The sequence below is a fragment of the Camarhynchus parvulus genome, unplaced genomic scaffold (assembly GCF_901933205.1).
Source record: "Camarhynchus parvulus unplaced genomic scaffold, STF_HiC, whole genome shotgun sequence".
NCBI classification, from domain to species: domain Eukaryota; kingdom Metazoa; phylum Chordata; class Aves; order Passeriformes; family Thraupidae; genus Camarhynchus; species Camarhynchus parvulus.
This window is the reverse complement of record NW_022148237.1, coordinates 503,302-529,064: the sequence shown is the minus strand read 5'-3', so window position 1 is coordinate 529,064 and position 25,763 is coordinate 503,302. Positions and strand designations below refer to the sequence as shown.

Here is a 25,763-nt window from a genome sequence, read left to right as displayed (position 1 = left end):
GGGGGGGTCCCGGGGGGTCCCAGAGGATCCCGGGGGTCCCGGGGGGTCCCAGAGGATCCCGGGGGTCCCGGGGGGGTCCCGGTGGGTCCCAGGGGGTCCCGGGGGGTCCAGGGGGTCCCAGAGATCCGGGGGCGGGGGGGGGGTCCCCGAGGCCCGGGGTCCGGCGGGGCCCAGAGGATCCCGGGGGTCCCGGGGGGGTCCCGGGGGGTTCAGCGGCGCTGGGGCAGGCAGAGCCCCCCCGGGCGGCTCCGCGCGGTCCCGGCTTTGCAGGCGCAGCGGAAGGAGCCGCTGGTGTTGACGCAGCGCTCGAGGGGGCAGCGGGGACCCCCCCGGGGGTCCCGACACTCGTCGATATCTGGGGGGGGGTGGGGGGGCACAAACACAGGTCAGGGACCCCCCAGATAACCCCCAATATTCCCTAATGGAACCCCAAAATTCCCACCCTGGGGATCTCGGTGTATGGGGGGGCCAAAATATCCCCTGGGACCCCCAAAATCCCCCCCACCCCCAAAGCCCCGGCACCCATCGATGTCTGTGGGCAGCGGGGACCCCCAGACCCACCCGGGGGTCCCCAAAATTTAGGGAATCCAGGAGTGAGGGGGGGTCCTGACCCCCTCCCCACCTCCCACCGCTCCAAAACCCTCGGTCCAGGGGGGGTTTGGGGGGGGGGGTCACTCGGGGGGTCCCAGGGGGGCTTGGGGGGGTCCCAGGGGGATTTTGGTGCTGCAGAGGGGTCCCGGGGGATTTGGGGATCCCTGTTTTCCCGGGGGTTTGGGGGTTCCCCGTTTCCCCGGGGGTTTGGGGGTCCCCGTTTCCCCGGGGGGGCTCTCACCGAGGCAGCGGGTGCGGCTGGGGTCCGGTTGGAAGCCGGGGGCACTCGCAGCCCCCCCGTGGGGAGCGGAGGCAGCGGCCGGGGACACCCCCGGGACAGGGACACTCAGCGGAGTCTTCCTCAGAGCTGTCCTCACCTGGGGGGACACGGGGGCACGGGGACCCCAACTCAGAGGGGTTTGGGGGTCCGAAATTGGGGGGGGGAGGTTGGAGGGGCTCAAGGTCAAGGTTTGGGATCTCGGTTGTGAATTTGGGGGGTCCCAGGGGGGGTTGGGGATGGGGGGGTTGGGGAGGGTGGGTTTGGGGGGGGGTCCCAGGGGGTTTGGGGGTTAATAGCGGGGTCAGTTTTGGGGGTCCCAGGGGGGGTTTGGGGGGTTAATAGCGGGGTCAGTTTTGGGGGTCCCAGGGGGGGTTTTGGGGGTTAATAGCGGGGTCAGTTTTGGGGTCCCACCTCTGCGGGGCCCCCCCAGGCCCAGGGCGCTGACGTCCCAGAAGGAATTGCTCTCGCTCTGCACGGGGGGGCACGGCAGGCCTGGGGGGACACACCCCCAAAATCAGCCCCTCCGAGCAGCCCCCCGGGACCCTCGGCAGCTCCTGCAGACCCCATAGAGACCCCAGACCCCATAGAGACCCCCCAGATCCCATAGAGACCCCCCAGATCCCATAGAGACACCCCCAGACCCCACGGGGACCCCCCCAGACCCCATAGGAATCCCCCCAAATCCCCACTAGGACCCCACAGCCCCCCCAAACCCCCCCAAGACCCTACAGCACCCCCCCAAAATCCCCCTCAAATCCCCCCCAGGACCCCCCAAACTCCCCCTAGGACCCCACAGCCCCCCAAACCCCCCCCTTGGACCCCCCGCGCCCCCCCCTTGCTGACCTGGGGGCCGGGGGGGGCAGGGCCGGCAGTGGGGTCCCCAGCCCGCCCCCCCCCGGCAGCAGCACTCGTCCATGGTCAGGGGGCCCCCCCCGAGGGGCGCCCCGCACACCCCCTCGTCCCCCCGGCGCTGCCAGCAAACGTCCCTGCGCTCCGGGGGCGGGGCGCGCTCCGCCGGGGGGGGGCGCTCTGGGGGGATGAGGGGGGGGGGTCAGGGATCTCCGGACCCCCCAAAGAACCCCCAAATCCGCCCCCAACCCCAAAAAACCCGGTAATGGCTGGGGGGGGGCTCCACTTGTACGACCCCCACCGCCCCGCACACATCTGAGACCCCCCCGGGGGTCTCTGCCCATCCCGGGGGTCTCTCCCCATCCCGGGGGTCTCTCCCCATTCCCGGGGTCTCCCATCCCGGGGTCTCTCCCCATTCCTGGGGTCTCTCCCCATTCCGGGGCTCTCTCCCCATTCCGGGGGTCTCTCCCCATCCCGGGGTCTCTCCCCATTCCGGGGCTCTCTCCCCATTCCCGGGGCTCTCTCCCCATTCCAGGGGTCTCTCCCCATCCCGGGGGTCTCTCCCCATCCCGGGGGTCTCTCCCCATCCCGGGGGTCTCTCACCGTGCTCGGGGCCGGGCAGGCAGCGCCGCAGCCCGGGGTGGTAGCGAGCCCCGGGCCCGCAGGTGCAGCGGAAGGAGCCGCGCGTGTTCTCGCACGCTCCGTCCACGCAGTTGGACTCGTCCAGACACTCGTCCACGTCTGGGGGGGGGGCCGGGGGGATGCTGGGGACTCCCCGGCAAGGTGGGGACCCCCGGATATCCCCCAGAAACCCCCGGGACCCCCCAGAAACCCCCGGGACCCCCCAAACCCGCCAGGAGCTGCGGGGACTCCCAGGGATCCCCTCGGGACTGGAGGAAATCCAAACATCCCAGGGACCCCCTAAATACACACAGGGACCCCCAAACACCCACAGGGAACCCCTAAACACACATAGGGACCCCCTAAATACACGGGGGAACCCCTAAACACACACGGGGACCCCCAAACACCCCAGAATCCCCCAAACACCCCCCCAAACCCCCCCAATCCCCAAACCCCCCAGAGACCCCCCAAGACCCCCCAAACACCCCAGAGACCCCCAAACCCCCCAGAGACCCCCCAAGACCCCCCAAACTCCCCAGAGACCCCCCAAACCCCCCAGAGACCCCCCAAACTCCCCAGCATCCCCAACACCCCCAGGCTGTTTCACGACCCCGCTGCTCCCTCCCCGTGGCTCCCCCCAATCCCCCCGGCCCCCCCCGGGCCCGAGCGCCCCCGGGACCCCCCGGACCCCCCCCGGGGACCCCCCCGTACCCAGGCACTGGCGCAGGGCGCTGTCGTAGTCGAAGCCCGCCTTGCAGTAGCACTCGTAGCCCGGCTGCGTGTTGACGCACTTGCCGCCCTTGCAGATCTCGGCCCCGAAGAGGCCGCACTCGTCGATGTCTGCGGGGGTGGGGAGGGGGCTCAGGGTCGGGGAGACCCCCGGGGGGACAGGGGCAGCCCCCCCCGGGAGAGAGGGGAGGGAAGGGGAGAAGGGAAAATGGGGGGAAAAACAGGAAAAAAACTGTGGGGAAATGGGAGAAAAAAGGGGAAAATGGGGGGAAAATGGGGGGCAACAGGGGGAAAAACGGGGAAAAAACAGGAGGAAAAACGGGGAAAAAACAGGGGGGAAGAGGAGAAAATGGGGGAAATTGGGAAAAATGGGCGGAAAATGGGGAAAATGGGGAAAAAGGGAGGGAAATGGGGAAAAAAAGAGGAATAAAGGGGGAAAACCCGAGGGAAAAAAAACAGGGGAAAATGGGAGAAAAAAGGGGGGAATGGGGGAAAATGGGTTTTTCATGGAAAAACGGAGAGCCTCGGGACTGGGGGGTGTGGCAGGGGACAGAAACCCCCCCGGGGGACGGGGGGGCACACGGGGGGGGCGGGGGTCTCACCGCGGTGCGCGGGGATCCCCCCGTAGTCGAGGCCGTTGTCGTCCTGGATGAAGCCTCTCCCGTCGGGACAGAGCGCCACGAACTCGGCTGGGGGTGTCCTGAGCCTCCAGAGCACCCTCGGGACCCCCGGACCACCCTCGGGACCCCCACCCACCCCTGCTGTCCCCCCTTTTCCCAGGAGAGCGCCTCAAACCCTGCTGGCGATGGGGTGGGGAAGGGTCGCTCCAGCCCCCCCAGATCTCCCCAAACCCCTCAAAATCAGGCTGGAAATGGGGTCTCAGGCGGTCCTGAAGCCCCAGAGCACCCTCGGGACCCCAGAGCACCCTCGGGACCCCCAAACCATGGTCGAGTATCCCCACCCAGCCCCGGTGTCCCCCCTTTTCCCATGAGCGCCCCACAAACCCTGCTGGCGATGGGGTGGGGAAGGGTCAGTCCAGCCCCCCCCAAACCCCCCCAGCCCGGCCGACAATGGGGTCTCGGGGGCTCGGGGGGCCCCGCGCGTACCCGAGGAGGGCAGGGGGCAGGGGTACACCTCGCACAGGTCCCCCCAGCCCGCGCCCACGGAGCAGCAGCACTCGCCGCGCGTCACGTTGGTGCCCAGCACGGCGTCGCAGAACGCGGGCAGCTCCAGGCTCAGGTAACACTCCTTGCGAGGGGCCGGGGGCTCCCGAGCTGCGAAAGGGGGGCACGGGGTCAATGGGGACCCCAGAGATCCCCTCAGAGCCCCCCCAGAGCTCTCAGAGCATCAGAGACACCCCCCAAATCCCACCGAGTTCTGGGGATGTCCCCCCACCCCACACAGAGATACAAAGAACCTTCCAGAACCGACCCCATCCCTCCCTTTGAGCTCCGGGGGTTTCTCAGAGAACCCTGAGACCTCCTTGGGACCCTCAGGGACACCCCCAAACCCTCAGGGACACCCCCAAACCCTCAGGGACACCCCCAGACCCTCAAGGACCCCCCCAAGACCCCCAAGGACACCCCAGCACCCATAAAAAGTTCTTGTCCCGGGAACCCCCCTAAAACTTCCCTTCCCCAGACCCACAGGGACCCCAAACCTCAAGGGATCCCCCAAAATCCCAGAACACCCCCACAGAACACCCCAAAATCCCAGAACCGCCCCCCAGAACACCCCAAAACCCCATGGATGCCCCAAAACCCCCCCAAATCCCCACGAATACCCCAAAACCCCTCATTGCTCCCCCCCCCATTTTTTCCAGGGACCCCCCCCCGTGCCCCCCCCGTGCCCCCCCCCGGCCCTCACGGAGGCAGCGGCGCCCGTCGGGGCTGGGGGCGAGCCCGGGGGGGCAGCGGCAGCTGAAGGAGCCCTCGAGGTTGGTGCAGGTGCCGGGGGGGGGGCACAGCCCCGGGTCCAGCGCGCACTCGTCGATGTCTGGGGGGTTGAGATACACCCCCAAACCCCCCCCAAGGACCCCCCTGGCACTTTGGGGAGGGGGCTCCACATCCCTGCCCCGGCCGCGTGCAGCTGGGGGGGGTTATGGGGCGTGGGGGCTGTTTTGGGGGGGATTTAGGGGGGGGTTATTTTGGGGAGGGTCTCCCTCCACTCCCCCTGGCAGCGCATACCCGGGGGCGGCTGTTTGGGGGGGGGTTGGGGCTTTATTTGGGGCAGGGGTCTCCACATTCACCCTGGCAGCGCCGGTGAGTACTGAGGGGGGAGGTTATGGGGCGGGGGGGTGTTTTGGGGGCTCTCGGGGGCTCTCGGGGGCTCGGGCTGCTTTGGGGTGGTTTTGCGGGGGTTGGGGGGTTTGGGGCTGTTTGGGGCGGTTTTGGGGCTGTTTTGGGGCGGTTTTGGGGGGTTTGGGGGGGTTTTGGGGCTGTTTTGGGGCTGTTTTGGGGGCTGTTTTGGGGCGGTTTTGGGCGGGTTTGGGGGGGGTTTGGGGCTGTTTTGGGGCTGGTTTGGGGGTGGGTTTGGGGCTGTTTTGGGGCGGGTTTGGGTGGGTTTGGGGGTTTTGGGCGGGTCTGGGGCTGTTTTGGGGCGGTTTTGGGCGGGTTTGGGGCTGTTTTGGGGCTGTTTTGGGGCAGTTTGGGGCTGTTTTGGGGCTGTTTGGGGTTTGGGTGGGTTTGGGGCTGTTTTGGGGCTGTTTTGGGCTGTTTTGGGCTGTTTGGGGCTGTTTTGGGGCGGTTTTGGGGCTGTTTTGGGGCAGTTTGGGGCTGTTTTGGGCGGTTTTGGGGCGGTTTTGGGCTGTTTGGGGCTGTTTTGGGGCGGTTTTGGGGCTGTTTTGGGGCAGTTTGGGGCTGTTTTGGGGCAGTTTGGGGCGGTTTGGGCGGGTTTGGGCGGTTTGGGGCGGTTTTGGGGGGTTTGGGGCTGCTTTGGGCGGGTTTGGGGTTTATCTGGGGCGGGGGTCTCTCGGGGGTCTCACCCTGGCAGCGGCGGCCGTGCAGCAGCGCGTAGCCGGGCGGGCACAGGCACCGGTAGGACCCGGCCGTGTTCACGCAGTCGCCCCCCACGCAGGCGGCCGCGAACTCGCACTCGTCGATGTCTGGGGGGCGAGACCCCCGTGTGTGGGACCCCCCCAAGCTCCGATAACCCCCCCAGAACCGCCCTCAAACCCCAAAACCCCCCTGAGCCCCCCAAACCCCCACAGCCCCCCCCAGATCCACCCCCAGACCCAGAAACCTTCAGAGCCCCCCCAAATCCCGATAACCCCCCCAGATTCACCCCCCAGACCCCAATAATCCCCCGAAGCCCCCCAGACCCCACCGACCCTCAACCTCCTGAGTCCCCCCAGAGCCCCCCAGACCCCGATAGCCCCCGACCCCCCTGATCCCCCCCCGACCCCCAGACCCAGAAACCCCCCCAAACACCAATAACCCCTGCAGACCCCCCCCAGACCCCGATAACCCGTCCAGATTCACCCCCAGACCCCTAAAACCCCCCCAAAGCCCCCCCAGACCCCCCCCAACCGCAAAACCCCCCAGACCCCACTGAGCCGTCAACCCTCTGAGCCCCCCCAGAGCCCCCCCAGGCCCCAATAACCCCCCCAGATTCACCCCCCAGACCCCAATAATCCCCCTGCCCCCCCCATTTTGGGGGTACCTTGGCAGCGGGGGGGGTCCCGCGCCGGCTGCAGCCCGGGGGGGCACTGGCACTTGTAGGATCCGGGGGTGTTCACGCAGCCCACCCCGGCACAGAGCCCCCCGGCCTCGCACTCGTTCACGTCTGGGGGGACCCCCAGTGAGACCCCAGCCCTGGGGAGGGGTCCAAGAGGGGGTCTGGGGTGGGTGGGGGGCTCTGGGTGGGAGTTTTGGGGGGGTCCCAAGGGTTTGGGGGAGGAGTTTGGGAGGGTCCTGGGGGTTTAGGGGAATCCCGGAGGAGTTGAGGAGATCGCAGAGGGATTTTGGGGTGTCCCAGGGGATGCTGGGGGGTCCCAGGGGATGTTGGGGGGTCCCAGGGGTTTTGGGGGATCCCGGGGGGATGGGTTTGGGGTATGCTGGGGGGATTTAGAGGTAGCCTGGGAGTTCTGGGGTGTCCCAGACGGGTTTTGGGGTGTCCCAGGGGTTTTGGAGTATCCCGGAGGGATTTGGGGGATCCCGGTGGGGTTTGGGGGATCTCAGAGGTTTTGGGGAGTCCCGGGGTTTTTGGGGGGTCCCGGGGTTTTTGGGGGGTCCCGGGGGTGCTGACCGATGCAGGCGCCGTTGAGGCCGCGGTAGCCGGGGGGGCAGGGGGTGCACACGAAGCCCCCGGGCTGATTCTCGCACTTGGAGTCGGGGCAGGTCCCCACGTCCAGGCACTCGTTGATGTCTGCGGAGGGTGGCACGGGGACATCGGGGACATCAGGGGACATTGGGGACATCGGGGCGACACCCCACAGCACCCCCTGGCCCCTCCAAGGTGTCCTGTCCCCATCCCTGGTGGCTTTGTGTCCCCACCCCCATCCAGGGTGTCCTGTCCCCATCCCCGTTGGTTCCGTGTCACTGTCCCCGTGTCCCCGCGCCGGTGTCACCTTCGCAGAGGGGCGGCCGCGAGCCCTTGCGCCGGTAGCCCGGGTGACACTCGCACTTGTAGTGGCCGGGCACGTTGGAGCAGGTGCCGCCGTCCCCGCACACGTCACCCTTGGCGCACTCGTCGATGTCTGCGGGGACACGAGGGGGTCACTGGCCCTGTCCCCAAGCCCGGGCAGTGTCCCCAACCCTGTCCTGCATCCCCAACCCTGTCCCCAACCCTGTCCCCAACTCCATCCCATGTCCCCAACCCCATCCCCTGTCCCCAGCCCTATCCCCCACCCTGTCCCTTGTCCCCAAGCCCGTCCTGCATCTCCAAACCCATCTCATGTCCCCAACACTGTCCCCAACCCCGGGCAGTGTCCCCAACCCCGAACCATGCCCCCAGTCCCGTCCCCAACCCTATCCCCTGTCCCCAGCTCTGTCCCCAACCCTGTCCCATGTCCCCAACCCTATCCACTGCCCCAACTCCCCATACCATGCCCTTCTATGTCCCCAATCCTGTCCCCACCCCTGTCCCCTGTCCCCAACCCCATCCACTGCCCCAACCTCCCGTTCCATGCCCCTCTCTGTACACGTGCGTCCCTTGTCCGCGTGACAGTGTCATGCGGCGCCACATCCCCGCATGTCCCGCATCCCCGCCATGTCCCGTAGTCCCCCGTGTCACGGTACCTGCACAGGTGCTGTCCCAGTGTGTGACAGGGTGTGACAGGTGTGGTGACAGGTGTGACAGGGTGACAGGTGTATGCAGCCGTGTCCAGGTGTGTATCAGTTGCACACAGGGTGACAGGTGTGTGACAGGCTGTGTGACCAGTGTGTGACCGTGTGTGTGCACAGGTGTGTGACAGGTGTGTCACAGGTGTGTGACAGGTGTGTGACCAGGTGTGTCATAGGTGTGTGACCAGGTGTGTCATAGGTGTGCCACAGGTGTGTGACCAGGTGTGTCACAGGTGTGCACAGGTGTGTCACAGGTGTGTCACCAGGTGTGCGACAGGTGTGTGACAGGTGTGTGACAGGTGTGTGACCAGGTGTGTCACAGGTGTGCCACAGGTGTGTGACAGGTGTGTGACAGGTGTGTGACCAGGTGTGTCATAGGTGTGCCACAGGTGTGTGACAGGTGTGTCACGGGTGTGTCACAGGTGTGCACAGGTGTGTGACCAGGTGTGTCATCGTGTGTGTAACCCTCTGACCCCCCCAGTGTCCCCCATGTCCCCGTGTCCGTGCCGTGTCCGTGCCGTGTCCGTGTGTCCGTACCGGCGCAGTAGCGGCGCTGGGGGTGCCAGCGGTACCCCGGGAAGCAGAGGCAGCTGTACCCGCCCGGGCCCATCACGCACTCGCCGGGCCCGCAGATGTTCCGGTTCAGTTTGCACTCGTCCGTCTCTGGGGGGGGGTTTGGGGTGACCCCGGGAGCCCTCGGGGGTCCCAAAGGGGATTTGGGGGTGCTGGAGGGGGTCCCAAGGTGATCTTGGGGGTCCCAAGGTGATCTTGGGGGTCCCAATGGGATTTGGGGGTCCCGGGGTGGGGGGAGCTCTGGGTGTCTTGGGGGGTTCCAGGGTATCCCTGGGGGGGTCTCAGGGGGTCTTGAGGGGGTCTGGGGGTCCCAGGGACATTGGGGGGATCCCCAGGGGAGCCTCGGGGGGTGCTGAGGGTCCCAGGGGTCCTGGGAAGTACCGGGGGGGGGTCCCGGGGGGAGGGTTGGGGGTTCCAGAGGTCCCAGGGGGGGTCCCAGGAGAGTCCCGGGGCAAGTTGGGGGTCCCTGGGGGGGGGTGTTGGGATGTTGGGGGGTCCCGGGGGTCCCGAGGGTGCTGGGTGGGGGTCCCGGGGGTCTCTCACCGGTGACCTGGGTGGGCGCGATCTCGGCGGAGCTGCGCGTCAGCTGCTCCGGGGGCAGCTGCCAGAGCGGGGCCGGCGTGGGGCGGGCGAGGAGCGCTGGGGACAGGGGACAGCGGGGACAGCGGGGACAGCGAGGGGACAGCGGGGACAGCGGGACATGGGATGGGGACAGCGGGACATGGGATGGGGACAGCGGGGACAGGACAGGGGACAGCGAGGGGACAGCGGGGACAGCGGGACATGGGATGGGGACAGCGAGGGGACAGCGGCGGACAGCGGGGACAGCGGGGACAGCGAGGGGACAGCGGGGACAACGGGACATGCGAGGGGACAGCGGGACATGGGATGGGGACAGTTTGGGGACACTGCAGGGACAATGCAGGGACAGCGCCCCCCGGCCCCGCCCCATCCCGTCCCGCCCCTATCTCCATCTCTGTTCCCCAAACTGTCCCCAAACTGTCCCCAAACTGTCCCCAAGCCCTTCTGGTCGCCATGGGCACGTCCCCCTCTTCATACTGGTGCGTGTCCCCAAATAATTCCCAAAACGTCCCCAAAACGTCCCCAAACTGTCCCCAAACTGTCCCCACACTGTCCCCAACTCCTCCCCCTCCCGTCCCCCCCACGTCCCCCCCTTACCGGGGTACCGGGGGGGGTCGCTGCTCCCCGGGGGCTGCTCCAGGCCCTGCTCCTCCAAGGGCTCCCGAACGCCGGCAGCTGGGGGGGGCACCGTGTACCCTCTGTCCGTCTGTCCCTCTGTCCGTCTGTCCCTCTGTCCATCTGTCCCTCTGTCCCCCTGTCCATCTGTCCCTCTGTCCGTCTGTCCCCCTGTCCCTCTGTCCCTCTGTCCATCTGTCCATCTGTCCCCCTGTCCCGTCTGTCCCTCTGTCCCTCTGTCCCCCCATCCCCTCTGCCCCCCGCCCCCCTCCCATCCCCCCGTGACCCCCCCAGCCCCTCCATGCCCCCCCCAGCCCCCTCCCCATCATGCTTGTGCCCCCCCCCATGTCCCCCCAATGTCCCCTCCCCCACTCACCATGGCCGGGGGGGTCACAGCTGCGGGGGGAGGGGGCGCTGAGACCCCAAACTGACCCCCCCACCGTGGGGCGGGGGGGGGACACACAAAACAGGGGGTCAGGGGGGGGTCTGGGGACATTTGGGGGGGCACAGGAGGGACAGGGGACATGAGGAGGGGCACGGGGATGGGGGGGTCACGGGAAACTGGGGAAATTGGGGGGGGCACGAGGACATTGAGGGGAGTCACAGGGGACATGGGGGGGTCACAGGGGACATTGAGGGGGGGTCACAAGGACATGGCAAGAATGGGACAAGGACCGGGTGAGGGAGGGGAGGGGGGACACAGGGACATGGGGGGTCACAGGGGATATCTCGGGGGGCCCAGGGGACATGGGGGGTCACAGGGACATGGGGGGACCCCAGGGGACATTAAGGGGGTCACAGGGCCATGGCAAGAAGGGACAAGGACAGGGTGAGGGAGGGATGGGGGCACACAGGGACTGGGGGGGTGGGGACATTTGGGGGTCCTGGGGGGTTGGGGAGGGGGCTGTGCCCGACCTGGCGGGGCGGGGCGTCGGGGCGGGGCTGGGGGCGGGCGGGGGCGGCCGGGGGGGGGTCCCGTCGGGGTGGATGTGCAGCGTGAAGTCGCTCTCGCCCTGGATGGTCAGGGTCTGGTGCGAGGTCAGCACGTGGTAGCCCTTCCCCGCCGGGCAGATGGCCTTGAACGCGGCTGGGGGGCACGGGGGGTCAGGGGCACCCCACGCCAGCTGAGACCCCCAGAACCGCCTGGCACCCCCGACTCCCCCAGCCCATCCCCTGGCTGAGGAGGGCCCGGAGACCCCAGACCCACTGAGGGGATTTGGGGGGGCACGGGGGGGTCCCAAACTGCTCCCGCCCCCCCAAACAGCGCTGTCGGGGTGGCAGTGACCCCCAAAACCTCCCCAAACCCCCCAACCCCCCCTGTACCGCTTCCATCGGGGAGTGCAGCCCCCCCAGACCCCCCAGACCCCCAGCCCCCCCCAGACCCCTCTAAAGCCCCCCCAACCCCCCCGTACCGCTTCCACCGGGGGCTGCATCACCCCCAGACCCCCCCCTCCCCCAAAGCCCCCCCCCCGTACCGGTGCCGTCGGGGGGGCAGCGCTGGCAGCGCCCCCCCCAGGCCTTGCCCACGCTGCAGCAGCAGGTGCGGCGCGTCAGGCGCGTGGGCAGCGGGTGCTGGCACTGCTGCGAGCCCGAGACCAGGCGGAAACACAGCCCGCGCTCCTCGGCCGGCTCCGCTGGGGACGGGCGGCAACCTCAGGACCCCTCCCCAAAATACCCCCAAATACACACAGACCCCTCCCCAAAATACCCCAAAATACACACAGACCCCTCCCCAAAATACCCCCAAATACCCACAGACCCCTCCCAAAATACCCCCAAAATACCCACAGACCCCTCCCAGACCCTAGACCCCCCCCCAAAATACCCCAGACCCCTCCCCAAAATACCCCCAAATACACACAGACCCCTCCCCAAAATACCCACAGACCCCCCCCCAAAATACCCCCAAAATACCCCAGACCCCTCCCCAAAATCCCCCCAAATACACACAGACCCCTCCCCAAAATACCCCAAAATACCCACAGACCCCTCCCCAAAATACCCCAGACCCCTCCCCAAAATACCCCCAAATACACACAGACCCCTCCCCAAAATACCCCCAAAATACCCACAGACCCCTCCCCAAAATACCCCAAAATACCCCAGACCCCTCCCCAAAATACCCACAGACCCCTCCCCAAAATACCCCCAGAGACCCCTCTCCCAAAATACCCACAGACCTCTCCCCCCCCAAAATACCCCAAAATACCCCACAGACCCCACCCCCCCCCAAAATACCCACAGACCCGCCCCCCCAAAATACCCCCCAAATACCCCAGACCCCTCCCCAAAATACCCACAGACCCCTCCCCAAAATACCCCAAAATACCCCAGACCCCACCCCAAAATACCCCAAAATACCCACAGACCCCTCCCCAAAATACCCCCAAAATACCCCAGACCCCACCCCAAAATACCCCCCAAAATACCCACAGACCCCCCCCCCAAAATACCCCAGACCCCTCCCCAAAATACCCCCAAATACACACAGACCCCTCCCCAAAATACCCACAGACCCCTCCCCAAAATACCCCAAAATACACACAGACCCCTCTCCAAAATACCCACAGACCCCTCCCCACAATACCCCAGAACCCTCAGAAACCCCTCCCCAAAACACAGACCCCGCTCCTCGCCCGGCTCTGCTGAGGAGGGGGAATGGAGCCTCAGAGACCCCTCCCCAAAATCCCCCAGAAACCCCCAGACAGCCCCAAAATCCCAGACCCCTCCCCAAAAACCCCCAAATACACACACCCTCCAAAAACCCACAGACCCTCCCCCCACCCCAGAACCCCGCTGCCCAAAACACAGCACTGGCTCCGGGAGGGCCCCAGGACCCCCAGGACCCCCAGAACCCCCAGGACCCCCCAGACACCCCCAAACCCCAGACCTCGCCCAGGCACTGGCTCCGGGAGGGCCCCAGCACGTGCCCGCCGGAGACAGCGAAGCGCCCCGGGCCCAGGCACTGGCCGGGAGGGCACACCGCCGGGCAGGGGCGCCTGGGTGTTGCGGCACTCGCCGGGCTGGCACACGCCGGGCAGGGCGCACTCGTTAATGTCTGCACAGGTAAAGGCACACCTGAGCCGGGTATGGGCACACCTGGGCCAGGTATGGCACACCTGAGCTGGGTGTGGGCACACCTGAGCCGGGTGTGGCACGGGGATGGCACACCTGGGCCAGGTATGGCACACCTGAGCTATGCATGGCACACCTGAGCTGGGTATGGCACACCTGAGCTGTGCATGGCACACCTGAGCCGGGTACAACACAGGTATGGCACACCTGGGCCAGGTATGGCACACCTGAGCTGTGCATGGCACACCTGGGCTGGGTATGGGCACACCTGGGCCAGGTATGGCACACCTGAGCTATGCATGGCACACCTGAGCTGTGTATGGCACACCTGAGCTATGCATGGCACACCTGAGCTGGGTATGGCACACCTGAGCTGTGCATGGCACACCTGAGCTGGGTGTGGGCACACCTGGGCCAGGTATGGCACACCTGAGCTGTGCATGGCACACCTGAGCCGGGTACAACACAGGTATGGCACACCTGGGCCAGGTATGGCACACCTGAGCTGGGTATGGCACACCTGAGCTGTGTATGGCACACCTGAGCTGGGTACAACACAGGTGGGCACACCTGGGCTGTGCATGGCACACCTGAGCTGTGCATGGCACACCTGAGCCAGGTGTGGGCACACCTGAGCACTCAGTGTCCGTGCCAGCTGTGGCACAGGTAGAACACGCCCGGCACAGGTGTACGGCTGTGGCACAGGTGTGACACATAGAACACACCTGACCCCCCCCACACACACACCTGGCCATGTGCCAACCCCTCGCACACCTGTGCCACACTCACAGGTGTCCCCCCACCTGCCCCCCACCCTCATTCCCCCACAGCCCCGCACAAAACCCCCCCTAGAACCCCCCAAACCCCCCCTAGAACCCCCCAAACCCCCCAAGAACGCAGCCAGGACCCCCAGAACCCCCCAGACCCCTCCCATGGCCCCCCGTGCCCCCCCCGCGCCCCCTACCCTGGCAGTGGGAGCTGTTGAGCCGTTTGTAGCCCTGGGGGCAGTCGCCCCCCCCGCGCTCCCCCCGCGACGCCTTCGGGGACCCCGAACCTGAAACGGCCCCGAGACCCCCCCAGGTCACCCCCAGAACCGAGGGGGGCACCGGGGGGGGTCCCAGAGGTGAGGGGATCATTTTGGGGGGGGGGCGATTTTAGGCTGGGGGGGGAGGTCCTGGGGGGGGTCTGGGGACTTTTGGGGGGTCCTGGGATGGTTCTGGGGGGTTCTGGGGGAGTTCTGGGGGGGGTTTTGGGGGGGTTTGGAGGGGTCTGAGGGGGTTTTAGGGGGGTCCTGGGGGGGTTCTGGGGGATCCTAGAGGGGTCTGGTGAGTTCGGGGGGGATCTGGGGGGGGCTCTGGGGAAATCCTGGGGGGGTTTTGGGGGGGTCCTGGTGGGTTCTGGGGGGGTCCTGTGGGGTTCTTGGGGGGTCTGGGGGGGTTGAGGGATTCTGGGGGGTTTTGGGGGTTCTTGGGGTGTCCCTGGCCGTGGGGGGGGGTCACGGGGGGGGTCCCCTCTCACCCTGCTGCAGGTGGGGACATTTGTGGCACTTGCTCTGTCCCCAGGCGCTGCCGATGCTGCCGCAGCAATCCTCGAGCTTGGTGAGCCCGGGCAGGGGGTTACTGCCGCACTGGGGGGGGGGCACGGGGGGGTCAGCACCCCGAAACACCCCCGGGAACGGAAATCCATCCCAAAGTACCCTAGGGACCGAAATCCATCCCAAAACACCCCCAGGAATGGAAATCCATCCCAAAACACCCCTGGGAATGGAAATCCATCCCAAAACACCCCAGGGAATGGAAATCCATCCCAAAACACCCCAGGGAACGGAAATCCATCCCAAAACACCCCAGGGAACCCAAATCCATCCCAAAACACCCCCAGGAATGGAAATCCATCCCAAAACACCCCCGGGAATGGAAATCCATCCCAAAGTACCCCCGGGAATGGAAATCCATCCCAAAACACCCCCAGGGAATGGAAATCCATCCCAAAACACCCCAGGGACCCCAAATCCATCCCAAAACACCCCCGGGAATGCAAATCGCACCTCAAAATACCCCAGGGACCCCAAAACATCCCCCGGCACCCCAAACCCACCCCAAAACACCCCCAGGAATGGAAATCCATCCCAAAACACCCCAGGGACCCCAAATCCACCCCCCAAGACCCCAAATCCCACCCCAAAACACCCTCTGGGACCCCCCAATGCCGCTGAGCCTGGGGAGGGGGCGCTGCAGCATTGGGGGGATCAGCACCCCAAAACACCCCTAAAACCCCCCAACACCCCTAAAACCCCCAAACCCCCCAGAACTCCGAGCCCCCAAAGGTCCCGGGAGCCCCAGATTTTCCGCCCCCCCCTCACCGAGTGCTTGGGCAGGGTCTCCTGGAAGCAGCGGCCCAGCGGTTTGTGGGTGTGGGGCCGGGGGGGCGCGGGGGGTTTGCTGCCGGCCGGGGGCTGCGCGGGGTGGGCCAGGAGCCCCCCCCCGGCCCGGGGAGCCCCCTCGGGGGGGCGCGGTTCGATGCGATGGACCTGCACCGAGGCCTCGGGGGGGTGATGGACCCGCACGTTCACCAGGGGAGGGGGCACCTGTGCTGGGGGGGAGCGGCACCTGGGACCCCCGAAACCCAAAATCCGGGACCCCCCAAAACTCGGCACCCGGGACCCCCCAACCCCAAAATCCGGGACCCGGGACCCTCCAAAACCCGGCACCCAGGACCCCCGAACCCCAAAACGGACCCGGGCCCTCCAAACCGCACAGGACCCCCGAACGCCAAAACGGGGGGCCCCCGACCCAAAATCCGGGACCTGGGACCCCCAAAACCCCCGAGCCCCCCCAGCCCCCCCCAAACCCCCCGAGCCCCCCAAGCCCGCCCCCGGTACCTTCAGCCGAGTGGTGCCCCGGCCCCAGGGGCACGACGAAGGTGGCGTGGCTGACGTGCCCCCCCCCGTGCCCCCCCGCACCGTGGGCAGCCCCGGGGGGGGGCTCGGGGGGCGCCGCCGCCCCCCCGGGGCCATCGGCGATGACCTGGACGGCGTAAACGGCGACCTTGGAGCCCGGGGCGGGCTCGGGGGGGGCGTCGGGGGGCGCGGGGGGGGGCGGAGGGGGGGGTCCCGCCCCTCCTGTCCGCGCCCCCCCCGCGGGGACCTGGCAGAAGCGGCCGGTGAAGTTGGGGGGGCACAGGCAGTGAGAGCGGGAGCTGCACTGGCCGCCGTTCATGCAGGGCAGGGGGCACACCACTGCGGGGGGAGAGACACCTGAGACCCCCGCAGCGCCCCCAAATTCCCCTGAGACCCCCGCAGCGCCCCCAAATTCCCCTGAGACCCCCAGAGCACCCCCTGAGAACCCTGAGAGCCCCGCGGCGCCCCCAAATACCCTGGGGAGACCCCTGCAGTGCCCCCAAATCCTCCAGGACCCCCGGAGTGCTCCCGTAGTGTCCCCAAATCCCCCCCAGAGCACCCCAAGCCCCCCAAGGTCCCTTTGTCCCCTTTGTCCCAGCCCGGTCCCGGTGCCATCACAGCCCCATCGCCGCTGTCCCTGACCCTGTCCCCATCCCTGTCCCCATCCTCATCACAGTCCCAGTGCTGTCCTCACACCTGAGCCATCCCTGTCCCCGTGTCCCCATCCCTGTCCCCGTGTCCCCATTGCTGTCCCCGTGTCCCCATCCCTGTCCCCGTGTCCCTGTCCCGGTGTCCCGGTGCCACTCACCCACTTGAAGCCAGAGCCGCTTAGGGTGTCCCTGTCCCCGTGGCTGTCCCAGTGTCCCCATCCCTGTCCCCGTGTCCCCATTACTGTCCCCATCCCTGTCCCCATGTCCCTGTCCCGGTATCCCGGTGCCACTCACCCACTCGTAAGCCGGAGCCGCTCAGGGTGTCCCTGTCCCCGTGGCTGTCCCCACTGCTGCACTGCTGTCCCCATGTCCCCATGGCTGTCCCCATGTCCCCACAGCTGTCCTGGTGTCCCCGTGGCTGTCCCCGTGTCCCCATCCCTGTCCCCGGTGCCACTCACCCACTCGGAAGCCGGAGCCGCTCAGGGTGTCCCTGTCCCCGTGGTTGTCCCGGTGTCCCCCTGGCTATCCCCATGTCCCCATCGCTGTCCCGGTGTCCCCGTGGCTGTCCCCATGTCCCTGTCCCGGTGTCCCGGTGCCACTCACCCACTCGGAAGCCGGAGCCGGTCAGGGTGTCGGCCGCGTGCCCGTTCTCTCCGATCAGGGTCATGTTGGAGCCGGGCTGGCACGAGTCCCGGCACAGCCCCTTCAGACACGTCCTCCGGCAGATCAGGGGGGCGAAGACCACCTTGAACCGCTCCCGGGCCACGGCCGCGCCCCCCCCGCGCCCCCCCAGCGCCGCCAGCGCCGCCAGCGCCGCCCAGAGCCCCCCCCAGCGCCACATGCTGCCCCGCGACCCCCGCGACCCCCGCCCCGACCCCGCGCCCGCCGAGGGCTCCGATCCCCCGGGGGGTCCCGGACGGTGCGGACCCCTCGGGGGGGTCCCGGAGCCTCGCAAGGGTCCCGGCCGCCCCTCGGGATGGGGAGGGGGGGTCCCGTCTGTCGGTCTGTCTGTCTGTCTGTCCCCTCTCAAGTCGCGCCCCCCCGGCAGCGCCGCCCAGCCCGGAGAGGCCCAGGGGTCCCTTTTGTGGGGGTCCCTTTTTGGGGGGGGTGTCCCGCAGGCCTGGCGGGTGCGGGGGTCCCCCCCAGGGGTGTGGCGGGGTGCGGGGTCCCCTCGGGGGGTGTCCCGGGTGCCTGGGGGGGATCCCGCCGGACTCGCGCGGTCCCGCGGCCGCCTGGGATGGCGCTGGGATGGGGGGCCCGGGGCGGGGGCCGGGCCCTGGGGCCGCTCCAGGGGGGGGGGCGGGGAGGTGGGGGGAGGGGAGGAGCCCGGATGGCCGGGCCGGTTCCAGCGTCGGGCGCGCGGCGGGACGGGAGGGGCGGGTCGGGCTGCGCCCCCCCCCCAAAACTCGCGGGACACCCCCCAAAAACTCTCGGGGTTTGTGCCGTGGGGGGGTTGGGGGGGTGGGAATTCCCTAGAGCCCCCCCAGGATGGGGTACGGGGGTGCCGGGGCTCCCCCCAAACTCCTGAGACCACCCGGGCGGGGGTGCGGCCCGCTGGAACTTCTGAGACCCCCCCAAAAGGGAAACCGGGACCCCCCCAAACTGCTGGGGGAAGATGGAGCCCCCCTAAAGCCCCGAATCCCCCCCAGACCCCAAAACCCCCGCATGGGGCGGGCGGAGAGATGGGATCCCCCAAACTGGGACCCCCCCTAGGGTGGAAAGGACCCCCACCCAAAAGCGCTGGGACCCCCAGGATGGGGATGGGGGCGGATGGGACCCCCCCAAGCCCAGAGTTCCCCTCCAAGGGGGGGGTGGGACCCCCAAACACAGGGAGCCCCCCCCATTTTCGGCCCCCCCCAGGGCAGGACGAGGCGCCCCCGGCAGTTTTGGGGTCTCGGGAGTTTTATTTGGTCACAGTCGCCCCCCGAAGCTCCCGGGACCCCCGTCCAGTGTCGGGACCGCCCGGGGGCGGGGCTTCCGCTCAGGGGGCGGGGCCTCAGCGCGCCCACCAATCGTGGCGGAGCTTCCTGGTTTGCCCCAGGAGGGGGGCGTGGTTTCCTGCCGTAAGGCCCCGCCCAGGACGGGGCGGGGCTTTTGTAATGCCCTTTGCTTTGCCCAATGGCGCGCCAGCGTGGGCGGGGCTTCCGCCTCGCGGCTGTCAATCACTGCCCGGCGGGGCGTGGCCTCGTGTGCGAGCGGGGCTTGCTGTTGTCAATCCGTCCGTCGCGGCCGCTCATTGGTCGGCGGAGGGTGGCGGGGGCGGGTCCAAGGCGCAGCGGGCGCTCTCATTGGTCGGTGAAGGGGTCTCGGGGGCGGGGCTCGGCGGGGGGCGGGGCCCGGCGCGGCCCCGCGGACACGAAGCTCCAGGGATCGATGCGGGGGCGGAGCGGGGAGGGGCGGGGCCGGGCGGGGCCTGCGGGGAAGGGCGGGGCTTGGGGGCGGGGCGATCACCCCCGAACCCCAAAACTGCCCCGCGACCCCCCAAAACACCCCGTCCCTGCCCCCACTGCCCCTTGAACCCCAAAACCGCCCCGCAACCCCCCAGAACTGCCTGCACCCCCCCCCAGACCCCCACGGCACCCGCCACCCCCCAAATCCCACCTACCCCACTCGGGGGTCCCGGCTGGGCTCAGCTCTCGGGGTCTCCGGGCCCCCCGGGGTGACGGCTGCAGCCCCAGCTCGGGGGTCCCGGGGGTCCGGGCACGACGTGGCTCAGGGGTCCCGGGGGTCCCGGGGGTCCCGGGGGTTCGGGCACGGCCCTGCTCGGGGGTCCCGGGGGTCCCAGCTCCCCCTTGCTCGGGGGTCCAGGACCAATTCAGCTCCAGGGTCCTGGGGGTCCGGGCTGGCCTCTGCTCGGGGGTCCCGGGGGTCCTGGGGGTCCCGGGGGTCCGGATTCCACTGGGATCCGGGGAGCCGGGGATCCGGGCTCGCCCCTGCTCGGGGGTCCCGGGGGTCCGGACCCCGCTGGGCTCGGGGGATCCGGGGCTCCGGGCTTGGCTCGGCTCGGGGGTCCCGGGGCTCCAGGCCCGCCCGGTCTCGGGGGTCCCGGGTGACTCGGGGGACGCCAGGCTGCGCTCCCAGCGGCGCGGGGAGAGGCGCAGGAGGCCGGGGGATGGCGGGGGGCTGCGGGGGGACTCGGGGGGCGCCAGGTCCCGGCCCAGCCCCAGCGAGGCCAGCAGGGCCGAGCCCTTCAGCAGCGCCCGCCGCAGCAGCCGGGGGGTCCCTCCCCGAGACCCCCGACCCTCCTCGGCCTCCGCGGGCCCGGCCTCGCCTGCGGGACACGGCGGGGTCAGCGTGGGGAGGGGGCTGGAGGAGGGTGCGACCCCCCCAGCCCCGAGCCCACCCGGACCCACCGTTGGGGGAGGCGTCCCCCGGGCTCAGCTCCTCCGTGTCCAGGTACCAGGTGCTCTCGTCCGGGCGGAGGCGGCGCCTGGGGGACACCCGAGGGTCCGGGGGGGTTCGGTGTTCGGGGACCCCTCCCCAGACCCCCACAATGGGGGGGGGGGGACACTCACCTGCCATTGGGGGCACCGGCCCGGCCCCCGCGGCCCCGCGGCGGCTCCTCCTCCTCCTCGGGCTCCACTGGGGACACACGGGGGAGTCACGGGGACGGGCGGGGGGCACCGGGGCCACGGGGGCGGGCGGGGGCACCGGGGGGCACACGGGGCGGGGGCACAGGGGGGACACACGGGGGGACACACGGGAGGGTCACACAGGGCACACCGGCCAGGCGACGCGGTCCGGGCACAGGGGGTACCGGGGGGGACACACGGGGGGTCACACAGTGGGGGTCACGGGGGGGTCACCGGGGGGTCACACAGGGGGTCACCGGGGGTGATGGGGTGACGTCACCGCCCCCCCCGGGGATGACGTCACTCACGCTGGATGGCGCGCAGGCGGGGGAAGGGGGGGGATTCCCCCGGGCCATCCTCGGGGTCGTGGCTCCGGGGGTCCCCCCCGGGGGATGCCTGCACAGTCAGGCGGTGCTTGAAATCTGGGGAGGGGGGAGCGCCGCGGTCAGGAGAGCCCCCAAAACACCCCAGAAAGGCACCCACACACCCTCCAGCACCCCAAAATCCCCTGAGCCCCAAAAGCCCCAAAAGGCCCCTCAAAGCCCCCTGGCTCCCTCAGCACCCCCCAAATCCCCCAACAGCCCCATCTCCCCTAAGACCCCTCAGAACCCCCATCCCCCCAACCTCCCCCTTCTCCCCCAAAACCCCAGCACCACCAAACCCACCCCCCATGAAGCCCCCAGCCCCATTTCCCCACCCTGGGGCATCCCGATGAGATCCGCCGGTTTCCGCGGCCTCCTGAAGGGGGGTCTGCGTCTCTTGGGGGCCGGGGGGGGCCGGGGGGGCCCCCTGAGCAGGAGGCTGAGCTCCCGTTCCAGCACCTCGAGCTCCCTGCGCGCCACGGCGGCCTCGCGCTGCCGCAGCGCCTCGGCCTGGCAGCGCTGGGCCCGCGAGGCCCTGGCCACGGCCTCCTCCCGGCTGCGCAGCTCCTGGGGGGGCACCGCGCACCGGGGGGGTCGGGGGGCTTCGGGGCCTTCGGGGTCACGGGGGTCGTGGGGACAATGGGGGCAATGGGGACAGTGGGGTGATGGAGGCGCCGAGTGACAGCAAAGCAGGGCAGGGCTAATGGGGGGGGGTTTGGGGGTCTCAGAGGGGTTTGGGGGGGTTCTGGCACGGTGAAGGGGTCCAAGGGGGTTTGGGGGTGTGCCTGGGGGGTGCTAAGGGTTGGGGGGTGTTGTAGGTTTTAGGGGGTATCGTGAGAGTTGGGGGATCCAGGTGTTGGGGAAGGGTCCCAGGTGTTGGGGAAGGGGTCCCAGATGTTCATGGTGGGGTCTCAGGCATTGGGGAGGGGTCCCAGGTGCTCAGAGAGGTGCCCCAGGAGTTTGGGGGGTGTCCCAGGTATTCATGGGGGGTTCCAGATGGTCGGGGGGGTGTCCCAGGTGTTTGGGGAAGGGGTTCCAGGTATTGGGGAGGGGTCCCAGGTGCTCAGGGGGGTGTCAGAGGAGTTTGAGGGGGTCCCAGGTGTTTGGGGCGGGGGGTCCCAGTTACTCAGGGGGGTGCCCAGGAATTTGAGGAGGGGGTCCCCACCTTCTCCCTGGCCCTCAGCTCGTCGAAGAGCCCCTGGATCTCGCGGCGCCAGGACTCCTGCAGGGAGTGGAAGGACTCGGGGGGCCCCAGCCCCCCCGGCTCCAGCCCCCCCAGGCGCCGCAGGATGGTCCCGAAGCCCCGGCCGCCGGTGGGGGTCCTGCTCCCAGCAGGCTGGAGGGGCAACCGGGGGGCTTGGGGGGGCTCCTGAGGGACCCCCACATCCCCCGGTACCCCCCAGGTACCCCCAGAACCCCTCAGCACCCAGGGATCCCAGCCCCCCCAAACTCCTGCAGACCCCAATATCCACAAACCCCCAACCCCTCTGATTGCCCACGACCCCCCAGACCCCCCCCAAGCCCCCCGTACCTGCCATGAGCTGGGCGAAGGGCGGGGGGCAGGTGCTCGGGATGGGCAGGGTCAGTTTGTTGACGGCCACCCCATAAGCCACGGCCAGCCCGTCAATGCCCCATGCGGTACGGCACCTCCCCGGTCAGCAGCTCCCACAGCAGCACCCCATAACTTTGGGGGGGCAGGAGAAAGGGGTCAGACCCCCCAAAACCACCCCACAACTCTCCAGGTGCCCCCCATAAACCACTCAAACCCACAGCCCTGTGAACCCACAAATGGGCACCCTAAATCCTCCATGGGCATCCCCAAAGCTGCCACAGCACCCTAAAGCTGCCAGGGATACCCTAAACTTACCTGTGGGGTCTCTGTGGGGTCTCTGTGGGGTCCCTATAGGGCAGGGTCTCTGTGGGGTCCCTGTGGGGTCTCTAAGGGATCCCTATGGGGCAGGGTAACTATGGGGTGTCCCTATGGGGTCCCTATGGGGCAGGGTCTCTGTGGGATCCCTATGGGGGTCTCTATGTGGTCCTTTATGGGGGACCCCAAAATCCGCCCCGAACCCCGAGTTTCGCCCCCCACAACCCCCCGGGAGCCTCGCCCACCTCCAGACGTCGCTGCCCTTGGAGAAGGTGGACGCCCGGATCACCTCGGGGGCCATCCAGGCGTAGGTGCCGGCCGCGCTCATCTTGGTGGTTCGCTGCCACTCGCGGGCCAGCCCGAAGTCGGTGATTTTCAGCGTCTTCCCGCTCACATCGTCCCCCACCACGGGCTGGGCCAGCAGAACTGGGGGGGACGCGGGGTCAGGGACACCCCCAAAGTGCGACCCCCACACATCTGGGGTGTCCTGTCCCCACTGCGAACAGCGGGGTCTGCACCCCTGTCCTGATGGGGACAGGTGGGACTCCCACTCTGGGGATGTTGGGGACACCAAAATTTGGGATTCCTCACCTGGGGGACCCCAATATCAGTGATCCCCCACACTCTGGGGACCCCAATATCTGGGATTCCTCATTCTGGGGACCCCAGTATCTGGGATCCCCCACCCTTGAGGACCCCAATATCTGGGATTCCCCACTCTGGGAACATTGGAGACCCCAGTATCTGGGATCCCCCACCCTCGAGGACCCCAATATCTGAGGTTTCTCATTCAGGGGACCCCAATGTCTGTGATCGCCAACCCCTGGGGATGCTGGGGACCCCAATATCTGGAATTCTTCACTCTGGAGACCCCAATATCTGAGATCTCCCACCCTTGAGGACCCCAATACCCGTGATCCCCCACCCTTGGCGACCCCAATATCTGAGATCCCCCCTTGGCGACCCCAATATCTGAGTTCCCCCACCCTTGGCGACCCCAATATCTGAGATCTCCCACCCTTGAGGACCCCAATACCCGTGATCCCCCACCCTTGGCGACCCTACTGACCGCCCCCCCACCCTGCTACCCCCACCCCTCCTTATCCCCCCCTCCCCAAATCCTCACCATTGCTGGACTTGAGGTCCCGGTGGATGAGGGGCACGGGGGTCCCGGAGTGCAGGTACCGCATCCCCCGCGCCACCTGGCGAGCCCAGTCCAACAGGACGGCGGGGGGGACCCTCCGTCCGGCCAGAGCCCTGGAGAGCGGCCCCCCCGCGGCAAACTCCATCACCAGGCACAGGTGGGGGGGCTCCAGGCACACGGCTCGCAGCGCCACCACGTTGGGGTGCCGCAGGCGGGCGTAGAGCCGCGCCTCCCGCCGCAGGCTCGCCGCCCCCGCCGCGCCCGCGTCGCCCCGCGCCGCCTTCACCGCCACCACCTGGCCCCGCCAGGTCCCCCGGAAAACGCGGCCGAAACCGCCGGCCCCGATCACCTCCTCCAGCCGCAGCTCGCCGAAAGCCGCTCGGGCCGGTTCCCAACCGCCCGGTGGGGACGGGGAACGGGAACCGGCCGGGGATGGAGGGGATGGGGAGCGGGAGCCCCCCGGGGATGGGGAACGGGAGCCCCCCGGGGATGGGGAGGGGGAACGGGACCCCCGAGGGGAGAGGGGAAAAGGGGAACGGGAGCCCCCCCTTGGGGATGGGGAAGGGGGAACGAGAGCCCCTTGGGGAGGGGGGGAAAGGGGAGCGCTGTGGGAAAAGGGGGGATGGGGAAAGGGGAGGGGAGGGGGAGTGAGACCCCGCCGGGGGGGATGGGGAGGGGGGGGATGCCCGACCCCACTCCATGGGGTGCGACCCCCCCCCCCAGCCCCGGCTCGCTGGGGGGGGCTTGGAGGGTCCTGTGGGGGTTGGGGGGTCCTGAAGCTGCTTGGGGGGCTTACGGAGCTCCTGGGGGTGCCCGGGGGGGTCTTTGGGTGCCCGAGGGGGTCCTATGGGTGCCAGGGGGTCCCCATGGGGTCCCTTTTTATGTCCTGGGGGGATCACTGAGGTCACCTGAGCCCTGCAGGTGCAGCCCCCCCGGGGGGGTTTATGGGGGTCCCGATGGCTCCTGGGGGGTCCCCACCCCTCACGTGGTCCCTTATGGATCCTATAGGTGCCCTATGGGTCCCTTTAGGTGGGGAGGGGTCCCTGGGGGTCCTCACAGCACCTGAACAGTCCTGGCGGGTCCCTGGGGGTCCCTATAGATCCCGGTGGTCCCTATAGATCCTAGGGGTCCCGGTGGTCCCTGGGGGTCCCTATGGATCCTAGGGGTCCCTGGGGGTCTCTAGGGATCCCTGGGGGTCCCGGTGGTCCCTGGGGGTCCCGGTGGTTCCTGGGGGTCCCTATAGACCCCGGGGGTTCCCGCGGTCCCGGTTGTTCCTCCCAATCTCTGTCGTTCTTCGGGGATCCCCCCGATCCCGGTGGTTCCAAAGGGTCCCCGCAGCCCCCCGGGGGGGGTCCCTGCGCCCCCTCCCCACCCCCCACAACCCCCCGGTTCCCGGCCCTGTCCCCTCCTCCCCGTCCCGTCCCCCGGGGCCCCCCGCGCCCCGTCCCGTCCCCGCCTGGTCCCGCCGGAGCCCCCGCGGCCCGGGGGGGGGGGGAGGAGGAAGCGGCGTCCGGCGGCGTCCCCGGGGGGGGGCAGGGGGCGGCCCGGCCGCTCTGGGCTCCCGGGGGTCCGGCGGATCCCCGCGCTGGCTGAGGCGGCCCCGGGAAGGCGGAGCCGGGACATTGTCACCGGGACAAAGGAAAAGGAACCAGCGCCGGACGGGGCGGGCCGGGGGCACCGGACGCCGTGGGTGGGGGGCAGGGGAGGGGGGGGAAGGACCGGACGAGAGAGGCCGGAGCGGGGAAGGGGGAGCGGCGCTGAGCCCGGGACCCCCGCACGGGGCTGGGGGAGGCGCTGCTGCCCCCGGTGGGCTCACGGGACACCCGGAGGGGCGGAGGGGCGGCTCCGGGCCCGGATACCGGCGTGGGGAGGGGTCCCGGGGTGGGGAGGGGTCCCGCGTGCGCCCCCCGCCCTCCCCCGTGGTTCCCCCCAAGGCCGGGGTGCGGCGCCGCCCGCCGCCGCTGGGGGGCGCGCTCCGGGGCACGGCGGGGCTTGGCCACGCCCACACCCGGAAAGGGGCGTGGTTTATCCGCCGAAGGGGCGGAGTAACGTAAGGGGCGTGTCCATCC

The 25,763-nt window shown here is 69.0% G+C and overlaps 3 protein-coding genes across 3 annotated transcripts in view; 1 reads left to right on the top strand and 2 right to left on the bottom strand.

Moving 5' to 3' along the window:
* Nucleotides 1–25,763, top strand: part of FAU (FAU ubiquitin like and ribosomal protein S30 fusion) — a 581,541-nt gene that overhangs the window by 252,784 nt on the left and 302,994 nt on the right. The window lies entirely within an intron of this gene.
* On the bottom strand, nt 144–17,577 carry LTBP3 (latent transforming growth factor beta binding protein 3). Its single transcript, XM_030969902.1, is given in 29 exon segments — nt 144–355; nt 833–870; nt 872–968; nt 1,283–1,363; nt 1,715–1,900; nt 2,324–2,461; nt 3,056–3,184; nt 3,676–3,762; nt 4,180–4,347; nt 4,940–5,068; nt 6,057–6,176; nt 6,734–6,856; nt 7,319–7,438; nt 7,641–7,769; nt 8,311–8,321; nt 8,829–9,018; nt 9,472–9,567; nt 10,108–10,185; nt 10,502–10,521; nt 11,041–11,212; nt 11,601–11,754; nt 13,016–13,061; nt 13,063–13,090; nt 13,136–13,183; nt 14,165–14,254; nt 14,719–14,827; nt 15,563–15,792; nt 16,082–16,438; nt 17,353–17,577. Coding segments are annotated over 29 exon segments (3,384 nt in total). The 5' UTR covers nt 17,417–17,577; the 3' UTR covers nt 144–209.
* MAP3K11 (mitogen-activated protein kinase kinase kinase 11) lies at nt 18,644–25,317 on the bottom strand. The gene is given in 13 exon segments (XM_030969901.1): nt 18,644–19,162; nt 19,355–20,020; nt 20,103–20,179; nt 20,265–20,331; nt 20,630–20,743; nt 21,019–21,250; nt 21,849–21,986; nt 21,988–22,019; nt 22,215–22,317; nt 22,319–22,367; nt 22,796–22,976; nt 23,677–24,242; nt 25,151–25,317. Coding segments are annotated over 13 exon segments (2,520 nt in total). The 3' UTR covers nt 18,644–19,034.